The 17,049-nt window shown below is 41.3% G+C and overlaps 1 protein-coding gene across 3 annotated transcripts; it reads right to left on the bottom strand.

Moving 5' to 3' along the window:
• Nucleotides 1-572: 572 nt before the first annotated feature.
• Nucleotides 573-13,156, bottom strand: LOC140135073 (uncharacterized). Of its 3 annotated transcripts, none has more exons than XM_072156098.1 (12): nt 13,066-13,156; nt 11,537-11,650; nt 9,730-9,856; nt 9,354-9,458; nt 7,979-8,074; nt 7,817-7,888; nt 6,280-6,390; nt 5,711-5,764; nt 5,350-5,390; nt 3,877-3,957; nt 2,298-2,638; nt 573-847 (listed from the first exon to the last, which is right to left on the bottom strand). In XM_072156098.1, the coding sequence occupies exons 2-12, from the start codon at nt 11,546-11,548 to the stop codon at nt 652-654; spliced, it is 1,236 nt and encodes a 411-aa protein (XP_072012199.1). In that variant the 5' UTR covers nt 11,549-11,650; nt 13,066-13,156; the 3' UTR covers nt 573-651. The 3 variants fall into 3 exon arrangements, with proteins under 3 accessions (XP_072012199.1, XP_072012198.1, XP_072012201.1); XM_072156097.1 differs by having other exon boundaries at nt 12,970-13,124; XM_072156100.1 differs by having other exon boundaries at nt 3,877-3,954; nt 12,970-13,124.
• Between the last annotated feature and the right edge of the window lie 3,893 nt (nt 13,157-17,049).

Below are 17,049 nucleotides of genomic sequence, written 5' to 3'. Positions count from 1 at the left end.
TGCCAAATCGGTCCTTGTCCCAATGGGGCTCACAATCTAATCAACCTACCAATATGTTTTGGAGTGAGTGTGGGAGGAAACTGGAGGACCCGGAGGAAACCCACACAAACAGAGAGAATAAACCCAGGTCCCCAGCGCTGCAAGGCTGTAATATTAACCACTAAGCCATCATGCTGCCCATCTTCTGCACTGTGGTCGATCCATGAAACAGGACACTGCCTGGTCGGGGGATTCACAGAGCGACCATAGCTGAGTGTTTTAGCCCTAATGCTTTATGGTCCAAATGTTTGATGATTTTTTACATTTTATTTTTAGTAGATTTTGCACACCTAAGATTCTGCTTGGACTATCTTTTTACAAAGTCTTTCACTTTAATGTAAAAATACATGAATGGGCTCATAACTATAGGTAAGGTGGCAGAAAAGTAAAGTGTTTTTTAGAATATACACTTTATTTCTGTAAAAATGGTCCTGGCAGTTAAAGTCCTACCAGAAGTTTGTGAAAACCAACTTTCTGTCCTGTAACATCTGAATTTCATTACCATTTCATAAGAAAGTTATTACACTGAAGGCTGGAAGTACTAAAATTATTTAATCCAGACAAAAATATGTGCAAACCAGGTATCAAAGTAACAAACATAGAAATAGTATATCAGATGTGATCCAATGCCATTATTGCAGCGGGATAGTCGTACATCTTCATATAGCCAACATTTATGTCTTCAGGGTAGGGGAGATATTCTTGAACTTGATGGACCACACACGCAGGGATGGGCTTGAAGTTTCGAAAGTCCAAGAATCCGTGTGCCCAAACGACAAAGGCTCTGTAGGCCGTTCTTCTTAGTTTACTTCACGACAAAATAAAAGAGAGATTACTAATATTTTAATTCAAAACAGGCACAAACTCTCAGATGTGGCAAAAAATCAGGTTTGTATGAGGCTTTAGCTAATCATATGTAATGATACTACCCTGTTTCCCCAAAATTAAGCCCCAACACAATTTTTTAGCTTTTACGGAGTCCGGTACAAATATAAGCAATATGCTGAAAATAAGTAACACATCAAACTGCTATAACATCGGCACCACGGAACCTAGAATTACAGTTCTGGTGTCATTTTAAAGAGAAAAATCCTCTTTGGCACAACAATTATAACTTCTGTGCCAGGTCACCTAGAAACACAGTTCTGGTGTCATTTGAAAGATAATCTCCCATTCTTCTCTTATAAGGAAGCGGTCGCCAGGAATGTGATCTTTAGTTGGTGACAGGTTCCATTAACCCATGCTATGCTGATTTTACAAATGCCTTTGTCAGCATTCTGAATTAATTTATACAAGTTTAAGTCACATCAGCAGTGTGTGGGGAATCCCCGGGAAGGGGGTTGCAGCTCCCTCACCCCTCCCCACTTCCTGTCATGTGCATTGAGCAGGCAGGAGAGTGAGGGGGTGGTGTGGAGGAGAGGAAGAATACAGGAAGAGACACAGGCACACACAGACTGCAGCTGCTCCTCCCCCTGGACTCCTCACATGCTGCTGGCAGGAAGTCAGGCAATATGATTCAAACTATTATTAACTACTGAAATGATTCAGAATTCCAACAAAAGTATTTTTAAAATCAGAATAGCATAGGCTAATGGAACCTATCACCAGCTAAAAATCCTGGTGACAGGTTCACTTTCAAGGGTTTTTTTTTTTTAAGTCCACAGATAAAGAGTTAGGTTAACTTTAGCATTGTAGGTCTGTGTTTCTAGGTGTTACGACACAGTAGGTTTAACTGTTTGCAATGTGACCCCCTCCAGACTGCCAGCTGAAGGCAGCAAGAAGAAGGAGGAGGAAGAGGAAGAGGGAGATGCCGGAAAGAGGTAGCTGGTAGAGACACGAGAAATTGGGGCAATAGAGTCACAAGAAATTCACAATAAAATTCCTGCTTCGGAGAGTTTCCAGACATAAAAATTATATTTGAAAAAATGTGGATAATTTTCAGGGATTTCCTTAATCATTTTTTAGAGCAACAAATAATTTAAGACCCTGTCTTCCTATGATTTACCAGCAAAATGCGGGAACTGAAAAACATATGACCCATCTACTGGAGAGCTTTTAGATAAGTAGGAGAATCTCCTCTGATCACTAAAAGACTCAAAGTTCTGTAAGGAAAGGGTGTATGGAGCAACCTTGTCCTTATAAACCCTATAGGTGGAGCGCATGCAACCAAACCATACAAGCTCCTCCTCATTGTAAGGTGATAAGGAGGGAGGATGGACGGGGATCGGTAACAGACCGTGTGATATGTCAATACTTACTGAAGATGATAGAGAATATCGTTTTTTCTCTTAATTTTAGCTAAGAAACGATAAAGAAAATCAAGACGATCCTGGTCTAGACACAACTCCTTGAAGGCTGGATGAGATGTAATACACACGCGCTCACTGCTGAGCTTGGAGATAAGTCCGGTAATCTCGTGGCAACATACGGACTCTTCCAGTGTCGGCATAACACAACAATTGCCACATTTACACCATGTGGTGGTTTTTATATCCTTCCTGGCTTCTGGATTTTCATTCTTTACTTCATGAGGCTTATTTGGGTCAGACATAAAAGCTGGCTGTTCTGGAGGTAGATCGCCCACCATAACCCGCAGACGCTACAAAAAGAAAACAAAAAACATTAGTATGTATTTTGTACGGATATTCTGACATAGATTTATTATAGGGACCACCAACCGCATCAGGTCTATATGTATTCAAAGGGCTTCATTTAAAACCTTTGATAGGAGCACAAAGGTGACAAAACTCTCTAGCCAAGATTTAACTCAGGGGCGCACAATGCAGAGACCAAGCAGTGGTGAGTACATCTGACAAGTACTCACAGCTCCCGGGCCCTCTACTGCTGTGCTCTGGCTTTTCAAGTTGTTTCTATGGGCTGGCGTCAGGACAGAGGGCAGTGTGGCACCGAGACCAAGAGAGAGGAACTGGGCTCAGGGAGTAAATGTCAGCTCCTCTGCACTCAGGCCCCAGGTCTTCTCCTGGTCCGTACGCCAAGCTGCGCTGTGTCCTATTGTCTGCACATAGAACCAGCCTTTAATAGATTGCTGATTGAGAAGGTCTGCGGCATTAAACTTCTGCTGTGGGGGGGTTCCGGCCTACTGGGTGGTCTGCTCGCATGGTAGGTTTCCTTTAAACCTAACAAAAGGCATCACTCAGAGCAGCAGAGAGTGACTCATTGCACTGTACCAGCACGAAAACTGCACTTGTTAAAGGATAGTTGTCCATGGATAGCTGGCCTCCTCTTACATAGACATTCAATCATTTGGGTTAATGTAACATCTGCTATGAGCTGCCAATAATATTCCAATGTGTCTGTGTTGGATGGGTGTTATAAATTCATTTTTTTGTGGGCGATATTCTTTTTATCATTTTGCTTAGGAAGCGTGAAATGGAGGTCAATACTCTATTACACTGCCTCTGGACTCCCGAAAGTCTGTACCTGGGGAAAGGGGGGAGGTGGGGGTACGTCTGTCGGGTTGTATCTTGTATGTTTTTTTTGTCTTGTCTTTAAGAAAAAGGGTCTTTAACAATTATGCAAATGAGCCTGAGGGGCTCCATGTTCCATTAACTCCTATGGAGCTGGGAGCCCCTCATGCTCATTTGCATAATTGTTAAAGCCCCTTTTTCTTAAAAACTAGGGCATAACAAGCTAAAATGAGAGCAGATCCTGCCAGAGGGGGGACACACCAGTATGTCAGTGTGCTTGGTTTACAATCCTTCATGTGGTGATAGGTGTCCTTTAAAGAAAAACATCTTGATACAGACAAACACCTTTTTTTTCTTACTTGCTGCAATGTATTTTCTATTAGGGAAGTTTTATAACATTACCACCTACCCTGGCTTCTCTTTCTTGAAGACTGAGAATATCACCACAAACTTGAGAACCAAGTTTTATCCTCTTTAGCTCAATACCCTGCTAAAAAGATGAAAAAATAAAATAATAATTTAGATACAAGAGTTCAAACACAAAAGATATAAATATTAAATGAGAAGCTAAATGTACAAAAGGCGTCTCTGCTGCTTATAGGAGGTCAACCTTTCCTGTAGTACTGCGCAGAGCTCACCATTCATACATGTCTCTGTCCTCAATACTGGGGTCCATCAAACATTTAGTACCCTATCATTAAGTCTGGAAGGGTCCAACATCTGGCACACGTTATACTGCCACAACACCCCATCACCACTTCTGCTACACAAGCCAGTGCTAGGACATTTATTCATCACATTGTCTATTTGTAATTTAGCCTAATTCCAGTGGAAAAGACTGAGCTACAATATCAAGCCCAGACCCTATACAATGTATGGTCTCAACACTGTGGACTACTCACTCACGATATCCTGGAATACCTCTGGAGACGTGCCCCAAAAGACTGCATTAAAGGGGTTGTCCAAGACCTGAAAAAAATTATACGTGGCTGGGGCTGCTTGAGAAAATTACTTACAGTAAACAACCAGACAAAAGACACCGGGAGGGACCGCGGAGGAATGTAAATGTTTATTTTTTAAGCAGCCCCATATCATTTTTTTTCAGGTCTCGGACAACCCCTTTAAGTCCCAATACCTTTATCACTGGTTGGTCATTATAGAGAACAGGGGACTGCAAGCTATGGGCAAATGAGTACTACATGTATGTTGGAATTGTCCATCCATCTGATGTGTATTGGCTTTTCCATCAAAGTTGAGTCTAATGGGGTCTTACGAGGCCCTCACTAGCATTCCTTATAAAAATAATTCTTCTGACGCAAGTTCCCCTTCCTCTACGCACGGTTGCTACCACTTGGTGTCAAACTCAACTTTGTTGTATGTATTATTCTGCATTGTATGGGTGTTATGTCCACCAAAAAGGCAGCCAATGTTGTTTCTAACTACAGGCAACCCCCTACTTAAGGACACCCGACTTACAGACGACCCCTCGTTACCGACAGACCTCTCTGCCCACTGTGACCTCTGGTGAAGCTTACTGGATGCTTTACTATAGTCCCAGAGTACAATGATCAGCTGTAAAGTGTCTGTAATGAAGCTTTATTGATAATCCTTGTTCCTATTACAGCAAAAAATGTTGAAAATCCAATTGTCACTGGGGCAAAAAATGTTTTTGTCTCGAGCTACAATCATAAAATATACAATTCCAATTAACATACAAATGTAACTTAAGTATAAACCTTAAGAACCTATCTTATAAGTAACTCGGGGAAAGCCTGTATCCTTATTACTCTGCTGACTTATGCCCTCTTGAAGGGAGTCCGAATTCTCAGAGACCAGAATGGAGATGTTTTCAGTACATACAGCACGTAATTGTGTTACTTACTGATGCAGAATCTTCTGTGTCATGTACTCCACCATTTGTACCTAATATAAATAAGAATAAAAGGAAATTATTTAATAATACAAGTTTAGTGTCACTTACCACTGGCTGCAAGCACGGATGGCTAACTTTCTACAGAATGATATACATAAGAAGAGATGCATAGCAGAAGGTAGTCTTCCATGTAGGTAAGTCAGTGGTAAATGATATTATACAGAGGGATTCTGTTAGTTTCAGTATCACCTTTCTTTATTAAAAATGTGTAAAAAAAAAACACTACATAATAATGCTGTGTAGTTGTTGTAAGAATGGATTGAAGAGTACCATTCATTCTTTAATGGGATTATCTAACCAGATTTTATACCTTGAAAATCCTCTTCTGTGTCAGTTTCCTCCTCCGACTTCACCAAGTCATCACCTGCACAATACACATACATGAATGAAATAAGCGGATGAAAAGCAAATGCCAAATGTAACAGAAGTTAAAGTCCCTGGACAGAACACACACTCAGTTCCCAAAGTATCCTTATACCGGAGCCACTGTATGCTCGTATAGTTAGATCCGTACTCCCGGAAAGAGGGAGGAAGAGTGAACATCGACGGCTCCTTGCTGCCGCCCATGTTCTGGGTGTCTCCACAGTGATGTAACTGTCCTTATTTGAACATCTGGAGACCTCCAGAGTGTACGCTCAGTGGAGGTTGGGCATGGTTGCCAAACAGTTGCATCTGATCCCCATGGCCTCTAATTGAGCCTGACGAGCGTATACTGCTCATTCAAGTAGGATAATATACAGCACACTGGTGTTTTTTCCACCCCTGCTGGACACAACATATACAGAGCAGAAGGAGACAAAAAGAATGCCTCCACCTGCCAGTACATGTCTACAATGGGAGCTTTCCCGTCCAAAATATAAAGTGTGAATGTAGTCTTACCTTTGACAAGAATAGGCTGTTTAACCCCATCTGCACTAGCATACACACGGATTGGATAAACTTCTTCTTCCGTTTTTACAGGAAAGGCATTTGACTTCTTTGGTAGCAAACCTATAAAATAAGCATTTAAAACATGTAGAACTTTATCTTTCATTTGCTTCACAATCCACAAAATATAACAGATATTCCTTACGTTATGATAAAAATAGAAATCGTCTAATTTCTGTTGTTTCACAGCCATTTTGGCTCAGTCCAGAATTTATTTTTCAATGATCCTCATAAACTATAGTCTATGAGTGATCTATTAAAGACGGTTCTGACTTGGACGCTCTACTTTTTAACAGAGCGATCGTGCAGTCTGTTAATATAATGGCCATGGACACTAATCCATTAAATAATATTACATTCAGCGCAGCCAGGTGACGTCCCTTCTAATAACGGATGACATGTGGACGTTTTCCACTGTTGGCACATCTGCTGTAATAGCAGGGTATCCCATGTCTGTAACCCCTGCACTAAAAAGCTACAGACTGTCACACTGCAGCAAACCTGCAGCAGAGGTTTATCCTGCCGCTATTGCAGTATACAGTACTATGATCACTATTCCAGGAAGGTTTGCAGCCTGTGAATTGAAGCAGCTAACAGATTTGCATCCAAAAAATTGAAGATTTTGCAAATGTTGTTGTTTCTATCAAGGCAAGCAGTAATATAATAATAGAAACGTAGATGTACAGGCAGTACCCGACTTAAGAGCATGTGACTTACTGATGACCCCTAGTTAAAGAGGGACCCTTCTGCCCACTGTGACCTGTGAAAATCTCTGAATGCTTTACTATATTCCCAGAGTATAATTAGATCTAAGGAGTCTGTAATGAATCTTTATTGATAATCCTTGGTCGCATTACAGCAAAAAATTTTGAAACTCCAATTGTCACTGGGGCAAAAAAATTATAATTTGTCTACTACAATTATAAAATATACAGTTTCGACTTACATACAAATTCAACTTAAGAACAAACCTATGTAACCTATCTTGTTTGTAACCCTGGGACTGCCTGTATACAGCATATTGGAAAATGTTATGGTCTCCAAAACTATAAACAAAATTTAAAAAGTTATTGGAATAGCCCATTCATTGTTGTATGGAGAGGGCTCACAGGCTGAGTTCTTTCTATAAAGGGCAGATGTCTGCTCTGTTACATCTGTATGGCACCACCGTCATATAGCCCAATCTATTACAGTTTGTCAGAGGCAGACTGTAATAGATGACAGTATATTCACAATATACTACAATCACCCTAGGGGGCTTAAAAATACTGTGAATAAAAACAGAAACGGGTGTAGTCTTCATGGTCTATATCAAGGTATTAGTGCTCTGAGCTTCATGTAGTAGAACTCTAGATGAATCGGAGCCTGGCTATATACATATTAGTGTGGAACACTTTGATATTGAGACTGCCATTATCGTGATATGACTTGTATGGGAAGCCAGGACACAAGCTGTGTCTTCAGGACATGATCAGAAGATTATACTCACCAGTGTCCGGCTGTCCAAGAGATACAATTTCCTCTTTCACATTTAGCAAGTAAGCCGACGTCATGGTAGAAGCTGTCGAAATGCAAAAAAATCATATTGTTATAGCTGGGGAAAAAAAAAACGTACTGAAAAACGTGTAATACCCAAAGTATGAAAACTCACATGATGGAACTGGGTCCAGAATCTGTGGTTTCTCCACAACAACCACGGCTTCTACTGGAGGATCATAGTGTACCTTCAGTAAAAGGTCCGGAAGGTCTACAGGAAAAAGAAAGGACATAGATCGCACCAAGGGCTGATTTTCTTGTGAATTTTTGTAGTGCAGTTGTTGCTGATGTGGGAGGGTGGAGCATTACAAATGTTGAAATCTATTTCCAATGCATATTCTTTCCACTGTGTGTATATGGGATTTGGTTATTCACTACACTGCTACTATATTACACTGCAGATTTTCTGTAATGAATGTGTGCCCAGTATTGTACCTACAAAGCTGCAGATAGTATTAGGTACAGGTCCAAGAGATCTGTATAACCTTACCTTTGTGGATGTTGTTATTAGCAGCAGTACTGTCAAAATGCATTTATATTCAAGGATTGTAGCTGGACTTGTTGAAAGGGGATGCACAGTTCAGCAGCTTTAATACAGAGATCTAAGAACATAGCAGTGTACAAAGACTACCCTACTGCTTCAAGTCCAGCTACAATACTGGAATACTGGAATGCAGCTACCTACAACACACACACAAAACTATGGTTACACTGCTCTCCATGAACAATAAAATGTATTATGGTCAAAATTTAAAGGAAATCCACCATCAAAATTAAGCATGATAAACCAGGGACAGGAAGTGCTCACTGCACAAAGCACGGGGCTAGGGGTGGAAGTGTAATAGGAAGAGACCATGTGTAACAAATGATGTAACCATGATGGATTTTGACGGAAGATTTCCTTTAAAGGACAAAGTTTAGTCCTAATTCAGACAAGAATGTCTGTTTTGTGTCTGCAAGAACAGAATATTAATCATCCACTTGAAGGTCAAGTTGTAGGTGTGTGTATATTACATGTGTTTTGTATTAATATGAAAGTTATTAAGGATTAAGTGACCTTACTCTAATAAAGATTAGAATTAAAAAATGACAAAGTATCAGTTTCTGGTGTTACTGACTGAAATAGATCTGGATGATACATTCCCTTAAAGGGGCTGTCCATGGCTGTACAAGCGCATCACCGCTGGCCCCTGCATGTTAACAGAAGCTATAGACACACATTGCCCCCAACAGACAGAAGCCGGCAGAGACGGGTGCTGCTGCAAGAAAACTTTACCCCGTATAGAGTTGGGAAATAAGTAGGAGTTCTTTTTTATTTTTAGAGACCCATATATATATAAAAAAATATATATATAATCCTAGTCATCCCCTTTAAAAGCTGTCAATCGAATACTAGCAGGGACGGATCAATATGATATAAGGATCACGACTAGTGGGTGGGAGCCCTAAAAGTTTATCACTAAAGAAGGACTACCCCACTAACCACCTACCTGAAGGATCCGTACACTTTTCTTCCAGCTGATCATCAATACGAAGGGAAGGTTCACCCGGCTTCCTAACGCTGAACACAATGTTTGGATTAATAATGGTGTAACCTGTAAATATACAATTATTAATATCATCAGTAAAAACATGCAGTTACATCATGTGACATCAAATATTATGGTCCTAGATGGTTATAATATTCCATGTTATAGAACAACACAATGGTGGATTAAATTTGCATGTCAAAAGCATCGGACACCTCCATAAATCAGAAGTTTTCCTGATATACAGACAGCTCTGTTCTCTCTGCAGTGGTCAGACAACTAACTAAGTGACAACTAAGTATAAAACCGATAAAGGACTGACCCTCTCCAGACTCACCGAGAGATATTATTGCCTCGTGTATCTCTTTTATTACAGTCTTGTAAATCTCTTTCTGCCAATCCTCTAAGTGCAACCACTGGTTATGCGCAAAGGTAGCGGCAACATTTTGGAATGTAATAGGACCCTAGAAATGCAAACAAAAGGTTAAAATAATGGTTGGAGAGCCATGGACTGTGACATGACAGATTCATTTCAGCAAAAAACATTGGTCCAAGAAGTGGGACCCCATACATGTCCGACATTTACCCTGTCAATATGTCAAACATTCATTGAGAAAACCCTTTAAGTCTTATAGAAGGTCAGAGTCTTTGCTGAAAAGCAAACACTACTTTTAAAGGAAATCAACCACATGGATATAGTGGCGTTAACCTAAGCATACGTAGGTATTATCATTTAGCTGTTAATGGCTTATGTTTTAATATGCAAATAAGCCTCAGTGGCTCCTGTGTACATTACAAAAGCTCCTTTCGTGTTCTGTCGGCAGCAAATCATTCATGCCTTCCTTCGACGCTGACGTCACAGTATCTATGGCCAGGGAAGGGAAGGAGGAGGATGGCATAAGTGTTGAAAGAAGGAACCAGAAACCTTTGTCACGTACACCCCCCTTTGTCACACTCAACCCCCCCCCCCAAAAAAAAAATTAAAAAAATAAAAATGAGACATTAAAAAGCTAAATGGAAAACAGATCTGTTTCAGGAGACACAAGCCAGAGTGTAAGCATGCTTAATTTTTTCACAAATACAGCTAGTGGCAGATTTCTATGGAGCCCTAGTAACTATCTGACACCCTTCTTTTAGTTAAAAATAGTTCCCCTCAGATCTCCATAAAATCAGAGTTAGGGGTGTGGCCTAATGTCATGTGATCAGGGTGACATCATCACAGTTCCTTAAGCTACTTAACATTAGAAAACTGTACCCCATGTACATATCTGACCACATAAAACAATCACAGCAGCCTGCATGGACTTCTACTCTTCTCCATGCAGGCTGCTGTGATTTTATGTAATACAATATGCTGTGATTTAATGAGAAATATGCTTGGTGTACAGTTTTCTAATGCTAAAAAGCTGCAGGACCTGCGAGGATGTCACCCTGGTCACATGAAATTTACAGCTGCATACAGAGATAGGATGGGGAGGAGCTGCTGAATTCAGCTCGAGAAGGCCACGCCCACCTCGACTCACTGTAACCATGCTTAGATACCTGATAAAACTATAAAGTTGAATATATGAGAATCTCAGGAGAACAATGTTTAGCTAAACAAAAGGTGTCAGATAGTTACTAGGGCTCTATGGAAATCTGTCACTACCTGTATTTGTGAAAAATGTGGTGACAGGTTCCTTTTCAAGCCACTGAATCTATGTGCTTGATTTTACAATTGAGCGTTTATATTTTCGAGCTGCTTTCAAGACTTGGATTATGTGGGGGTCACAGATAATCATTACAGACACATAACCATTTCATCGGCTATCCGATTGCAAGAATCTTACAGAATTGTGGGTAAGATTTCCCCAAGTGTCATCTAAAAAAGAAATGCAAAATTCCCTAATATAAAGAAGTCTTCTATGAGACTCGGTCATCTCTGTCACTCGTATAGAGCATATAGTAATGCTTCATACACAGAGGGGACACATTCATTCTCAGGTGAGAAGCCTAGTTGTGCGAAGCTGGATACTTGTCTAAATGTTGCCTAAAATACCCAAAAATGTAAATAGCAGCATTTTGACTATTATTTCTTAGTTATTCACATTACAGTACACTCTGCATTACCTAATAAATCATAACTATTACCATCTCCTTCTTACCTGAACAGCCATTCTTTAAGTGTCCACTATCTTGAGCACCGAATGTGGAAATCCTCGTGTCTAGTAAAGACAGGAAGCCATTCAGAAGCTTAGCAAGACACGAGACCCCAATACCTAAAAAATAAAGCATATCAAAAGTCAAGAAAAAGCTCTTTATGTAAAAGTGGTATTCTCATCTTAAATATCGCTGACATATTTGTAAGATACTCTATATAATAAATATCTTAAAGGGCAACTACCACCAAGATGAAGGACTGTAAACCAAGCACACTGACCTGCTGGTGTGTTCCCCCTCTGGCAGGATCCGCTCTTTTTTAAACTACTTATGCAAAGGAGCCTGAGGGGCTCCGGGGTCCATAGTTTGATAGCCTCAGGCTCATTTTTAAAGCCTTTTTTCTTAAAAACAAGGGCATAATAAGTTTGAAAGAAGAGCAGATCATGCCAGATGTGGCACACACCAGTATGTCAGTGTGCTTGTTTTACAATCCTTCATCCTGGTGGTGGATGTCCTTTAAAGGTAGAGACGCCGGGAATGAAACTTGCAATTATCCCTAGAATGAGGCCTCCAACCCCTGCCTCGCATGGTGAGATCATATATATGACGAGTCACATAGCAGACAAACGTGAAGGAGGACAACTGTGCATCTCAAACTGGGTGCCAGGGATCCCCATTCTGTTACTGCATTTTTCAGACATTTATAACTTTTCTGTGAATAAGCGCCTAAAACAGTAGTAATTATTTAACATACTCAATTTTTTTTTAATTAACCAGTGATCTGACTTAATTGGGATGCCACTGTGTGTGGATAGGTAGGAGTACCAGATTTCCTAGTAGTACTGACCCCTTCATAGGATAGGTTATTAGAAGTTGATCAGACAGACAGATGAGTACACCACTATAAAACAGCAGACAGCTCCATCTGTAGTGTAGTGGCCAGACGGCAGTACTGCAGGTGCAGATCTCATTCACTTATATGAGAACTGCAGCTACAGTTCTGACATCCACCAAAAGTGGATAAGGTCATTAGTAGTAAAAGTGTTCAGTAAATCCTTTTATTAGAATATATACACTATGCATTGCTAGGTTTACACTGCTGGACAGCTCAGTGTGAATGTGATCTAAGGAGAAGATGGCCAACATCCATCAGTGGGGGCAGAATTTGTGACATTTTATCATCAGGCTGCATACACACATATAGCAGCTGATGTATTTACATTGTATATCTGCACATCCTCCCCCTTAAAGCTACAGGAACCTATAGCAGGTATATGGTAATGACGACCCCCTGCTATCAGCAATGTATGAATATACAGTATTCTGCTACATACACTACAGCCTCTGCAGCCATAGGCTATGCTACTACAGGAGCCCAGATGTATTGGGTCAGAACACACATGCCCCGAACCCCCACGTGACGTATGGTGACACTGACCCGCAGGAAGCCTCGCACTGCAGTTCTGCCGCCTGGATGCAAAACATTCAACTTCCTCCCCATGCGAGTCAATGGACAAACAAGGCGCATGCTCACCGAGGCGAATCAGTGGATGTTACCCGTGCGCGCCTGCGCCCTGAGCAGCTGGAAGCCGTGAAAAACACAGGTTGCTTAGCAAACCCGCGCTAATGCGCCTGCGTCTGCGCACGCGCGATGCGCTCTGTAGTCTACCCACTAAATGTGCTCCATAATTTTGATGTACTTCCTAATTTTAGTCCAGTACCTATAAACGAGATCTATTTACATTGTACATAGAGGGATATGTGATATTAATAATTACTGTACACGATGTACTTGATCTGGACCCAGTAGTATGAAAAAAACATTGTCACTGCATAAATTCGTAAAATAAACCAAACATTTTGTTTCTACTGTTTATTGGCCACATTATTACAGCTGCAAACAGTTCAATTTAACCTTTACACATTGCATAGAGGGTAGATTCACATGACAGTATTTTCCACTGTAAAATCTAGAGCAAAATATACAGACAGTCTTTCTGACATAGGTTTTGACTGACTGATTTTATTTCAAGCAGCATGTTGCAGAAAAAACTGTCTTCCCATTGATTTAAATTTTTTGCCTTGAACTGCTGCTCATCCAATGCTTGAGGCTTCTTACACTGGCCCCTATCACTGTACAGGGGATACATGGTTGGACACACATTGGGGCACATTTACTTAGCCGTCCACTGGTGTTCACCAAAAGTCCATTGCCCGACGATAATGCACTGTGTGGCGATTCACCTAGATTGTGCGCCCGATATCCTGCATGTGTTGCTTCCCCACTCAGGTCCGCCAGAGTTCACCTTCTTCTTCATGGTGCATGTAAGTGCTTGGTCTTGCGAAATAATTTGAAAGTTAAATGCCGCGCTCAGTCCAAATCAGTCAGATCGTCTGGCGGCATAACCCCTATTTAGTGTCGCATGGAAGCCAGCGCAGCTGCGCCGAAGAATCCTGCCGTGCGTGCATGCGCAGTGGCTTCGGAGCAGTGACCGTGCAGCCCCAGGCCTGCTGTTCTGTGCATGCGCAGACTGCAGGATTCTCGGACGAAGGCGTGCAGCTACGAGGCACTGCGTGTTGAAGATTTTTGGAGGAACAAAGAGGCTACTTGGGCATGGAGTAGCCGCTCCGTGTTACTCAGCTCCGGCTACTCCACATCCCAGTACCCTCTTTAGAAAATTTAAGTTTTTGCAAAATAAAAGTTAGCAAAAGATTGTGGGGACGTGAGGATCAGTCCTTAAAAGGGCTATCCTAACATCCTATAGATGTACCTACCACCCGATCTACCGTTATAGGTAGATATGTGGTGGTAGGTTCTCTTTATGGATTTTAAGGATTTATAGGATTTAGTGAGACTTGGTAAGAAAGTGGTTCCTCACTTAGGGGTCAATTGTATGCATGCCTTACATGCATACAAATTATTATTTTCCCCTCTATACCCTTTAATATTTACCCCTTCATCCCCAAGCCCAATCGCAGTCATAACCCCTGCGACCCTGCCACCATGAAAGAAAAGTGAATAGTTTTACCACTTACTTTCTGCAACATTTCCTTTGCTTGTTGTAATACATTTAGTTCCAGTGGATGAAACTAGTTCATGTCCAGATGGTTCCTGGCAAATATCAATAAAGAATGTTTTATGGAAAGTAACATAAAAATAATTAAAGTCTATGGAAACGAGAGGTGAACCAGAAACCTTCCATTAACCTTCCATTTTCAGATTCGCTTATGCTTTCTTTAGGCAGAGAGTATAACCGAAACCTAGACAGAGGTGTGAACTGGGCCCAAGATTTATGCGGAGGGTAGATCCCTCAGCTAGATCTCCACCAAGCAGCTCCAAGAGAACTGCAAACTACAGAAACATATGTACAGGGGAAAGCTGATACATTGGCATATAGCAGTGTTATTTCTTATGTACTTACGTCGGACAAGTGAGTTATTTCAAAGTTTGTTAAAGGACATCTGCCATCAGTTTTACTGCTGGTAGATGTGTCCTAATAACACGTTCCTGAAGAACGATATTCCTCCGGACTCTTCTATTATAACTCTATAAGCCCCGATTGCAACCTGTACAATCAATTATTGGCCCGGGTGCATACACTATGACGTGGCAGTGTTGTGGCTGTGTGACGCCATAATGTGTGTGCGCGCCGCAAGGACCGGGAGAGGAGAAGACGGAGCCGCAGGGAGAAGAAGCCGGAGGTGAGTATAGAGTTATTTTTCAAGAGGGCCCTGCTGTGGACATTTATTTAAAGGCGGCATCTGCTTTGGACATTTTACTAAAGGGGGACATCTGCTGTGGACATTTTATTGAAGGGAGGAATCTGCTGTTGACATTTATGTAAAGAGGGGCTCTGCTGTGGACATTTCAGTAAAGGGGGACTTTTCTGTGGACGTTTCATTAAAGGGGGCATCTGCTGTGGACATTACATTAAAGGGGGCCGTCTGCTGTGGATATTTCAATAAAGGGGGCATCTGCTGTGGACATTACATTAATGGAAGTTCTGCTGTGGATATTTATGTAAATGGGGGCATCTGCTGTGGACATTTATCTAAATGGGGCATCTGCTGTGGACATTTATATAAAGGGGGGCTTTGCTGTGGACAGTTCATTAACAGGGGTTCTGCTGTGGACATTTATGTAAAGCGGGGCATCTGCTATGGACATTTCAGGAAAGGGGGACTTTGCTGTGAACAGCCCCCTATAATGACTATATACAGTCCCCTATAATAACTATACACACCCCCTATAATAACTATATACAGTCCCCTATTATAACTATATACAACCCCTATAATAACTATATACAGTCCCCCTATAATAACTGTATACACCCCCTATAATAACTATGCACATCCCCTACAACTATATACACTATACACACTACACTACACTATACACTATATAACTATATACAGACCCCCAGTAATCACTATGTATAGCCCTCCAGCAATAACTATATACAGCCCTGACATTACCTGTATACAGTCCCACAGCACTTACTTTATACAGCCCCCCAACATTACCTATATACAGTCCCACATCATTTATATACAGTCCCCTATGATAACTATATAAAGCCCCTATAATAACTATATACAGCCCCCTATAATAACTATATACAGCCCCCCTATAATAACTTTATACACTCCCTATAATAACTATATACAGTCGCCAATAACTATATACAGCCCCCTATAATAACTATACACAGTCCCCTATAATAACTATATATAGTCCCTCTATAATAACTATATACACCCCCTATAATAACTATACACAGCCCCCTATGACTATATTCACCCCCTATAATAACTATATACAGTCCCCCTATAATAACTATATACAGCCCCCTATAATAACCAACTATATTCAAACTCCTATTATAACTATATACACCCCTCCATAATAACTATATAGAATCCCCCAATAAAAACTATATACAGTCCTGGGTAAAATAATAAAATTGTACTTACCTTCCATCGTTCCATCGTCGCGGTGTCAGGATACTAGTGGATATCGGAAGTGTTCCAAGATGGCAGCACACTGTTGCAGGCGGTGCTGTGACATTGCGGTGCTGTGACGTCACACTCTGCACTACCATTGGCAGAGTGCCGCCATCTATGTTTACCTCCGATCATCTATGGGAGAGCAGGGAACTTATTGTTCCCTCAATCTGCCATAGACTGTGAATGGGAAGCCTGGACCCAAATACACTGTGGGTGAATCACCCACATTTGGTGGGGGGCCCATTAAGGGCAAAGTGATGGGGGCCCTGGGGTGTGTGCCCCGTGGGCCCCCCTATAATCCTGCCATGTGCACAAGTATTTATAGTATGAGGGGGAGTTCAGCTTCAGGGGGCACAGAGGCCAGGCAGCCAGGCGCAGGATCCACATCTCCTACACTGTTGGGTTTCATGCAGTTAAGGAACCTCAGCTTTCCTAAATAGATGGGTTATAAGAACTCGATTGAGGTTCATCATTAAATTACTTTTATGAATAGTACAAGATTTAGGAT

The sequence above is a fragment of the Engystomops pustulosus genome, chromosome 6, assembly GCF_040894005.1.
Source record: "Engystomops pustulosus chromosome 6, aEngPut4.maternal, whole genome shotgun sequence".
Classification (NCBI taxonomy): domain Eukaryota; kingdom Metazoa; phylum Chordata; class Amphibia; order Anura; family Leptodactylidae; genus Engystomops; species Engystomops pustulosus.
Note: the sequence above shows the minus strand (reverse complement) of the source record. Positions and strands in the feature narration are given on the sequence as shown.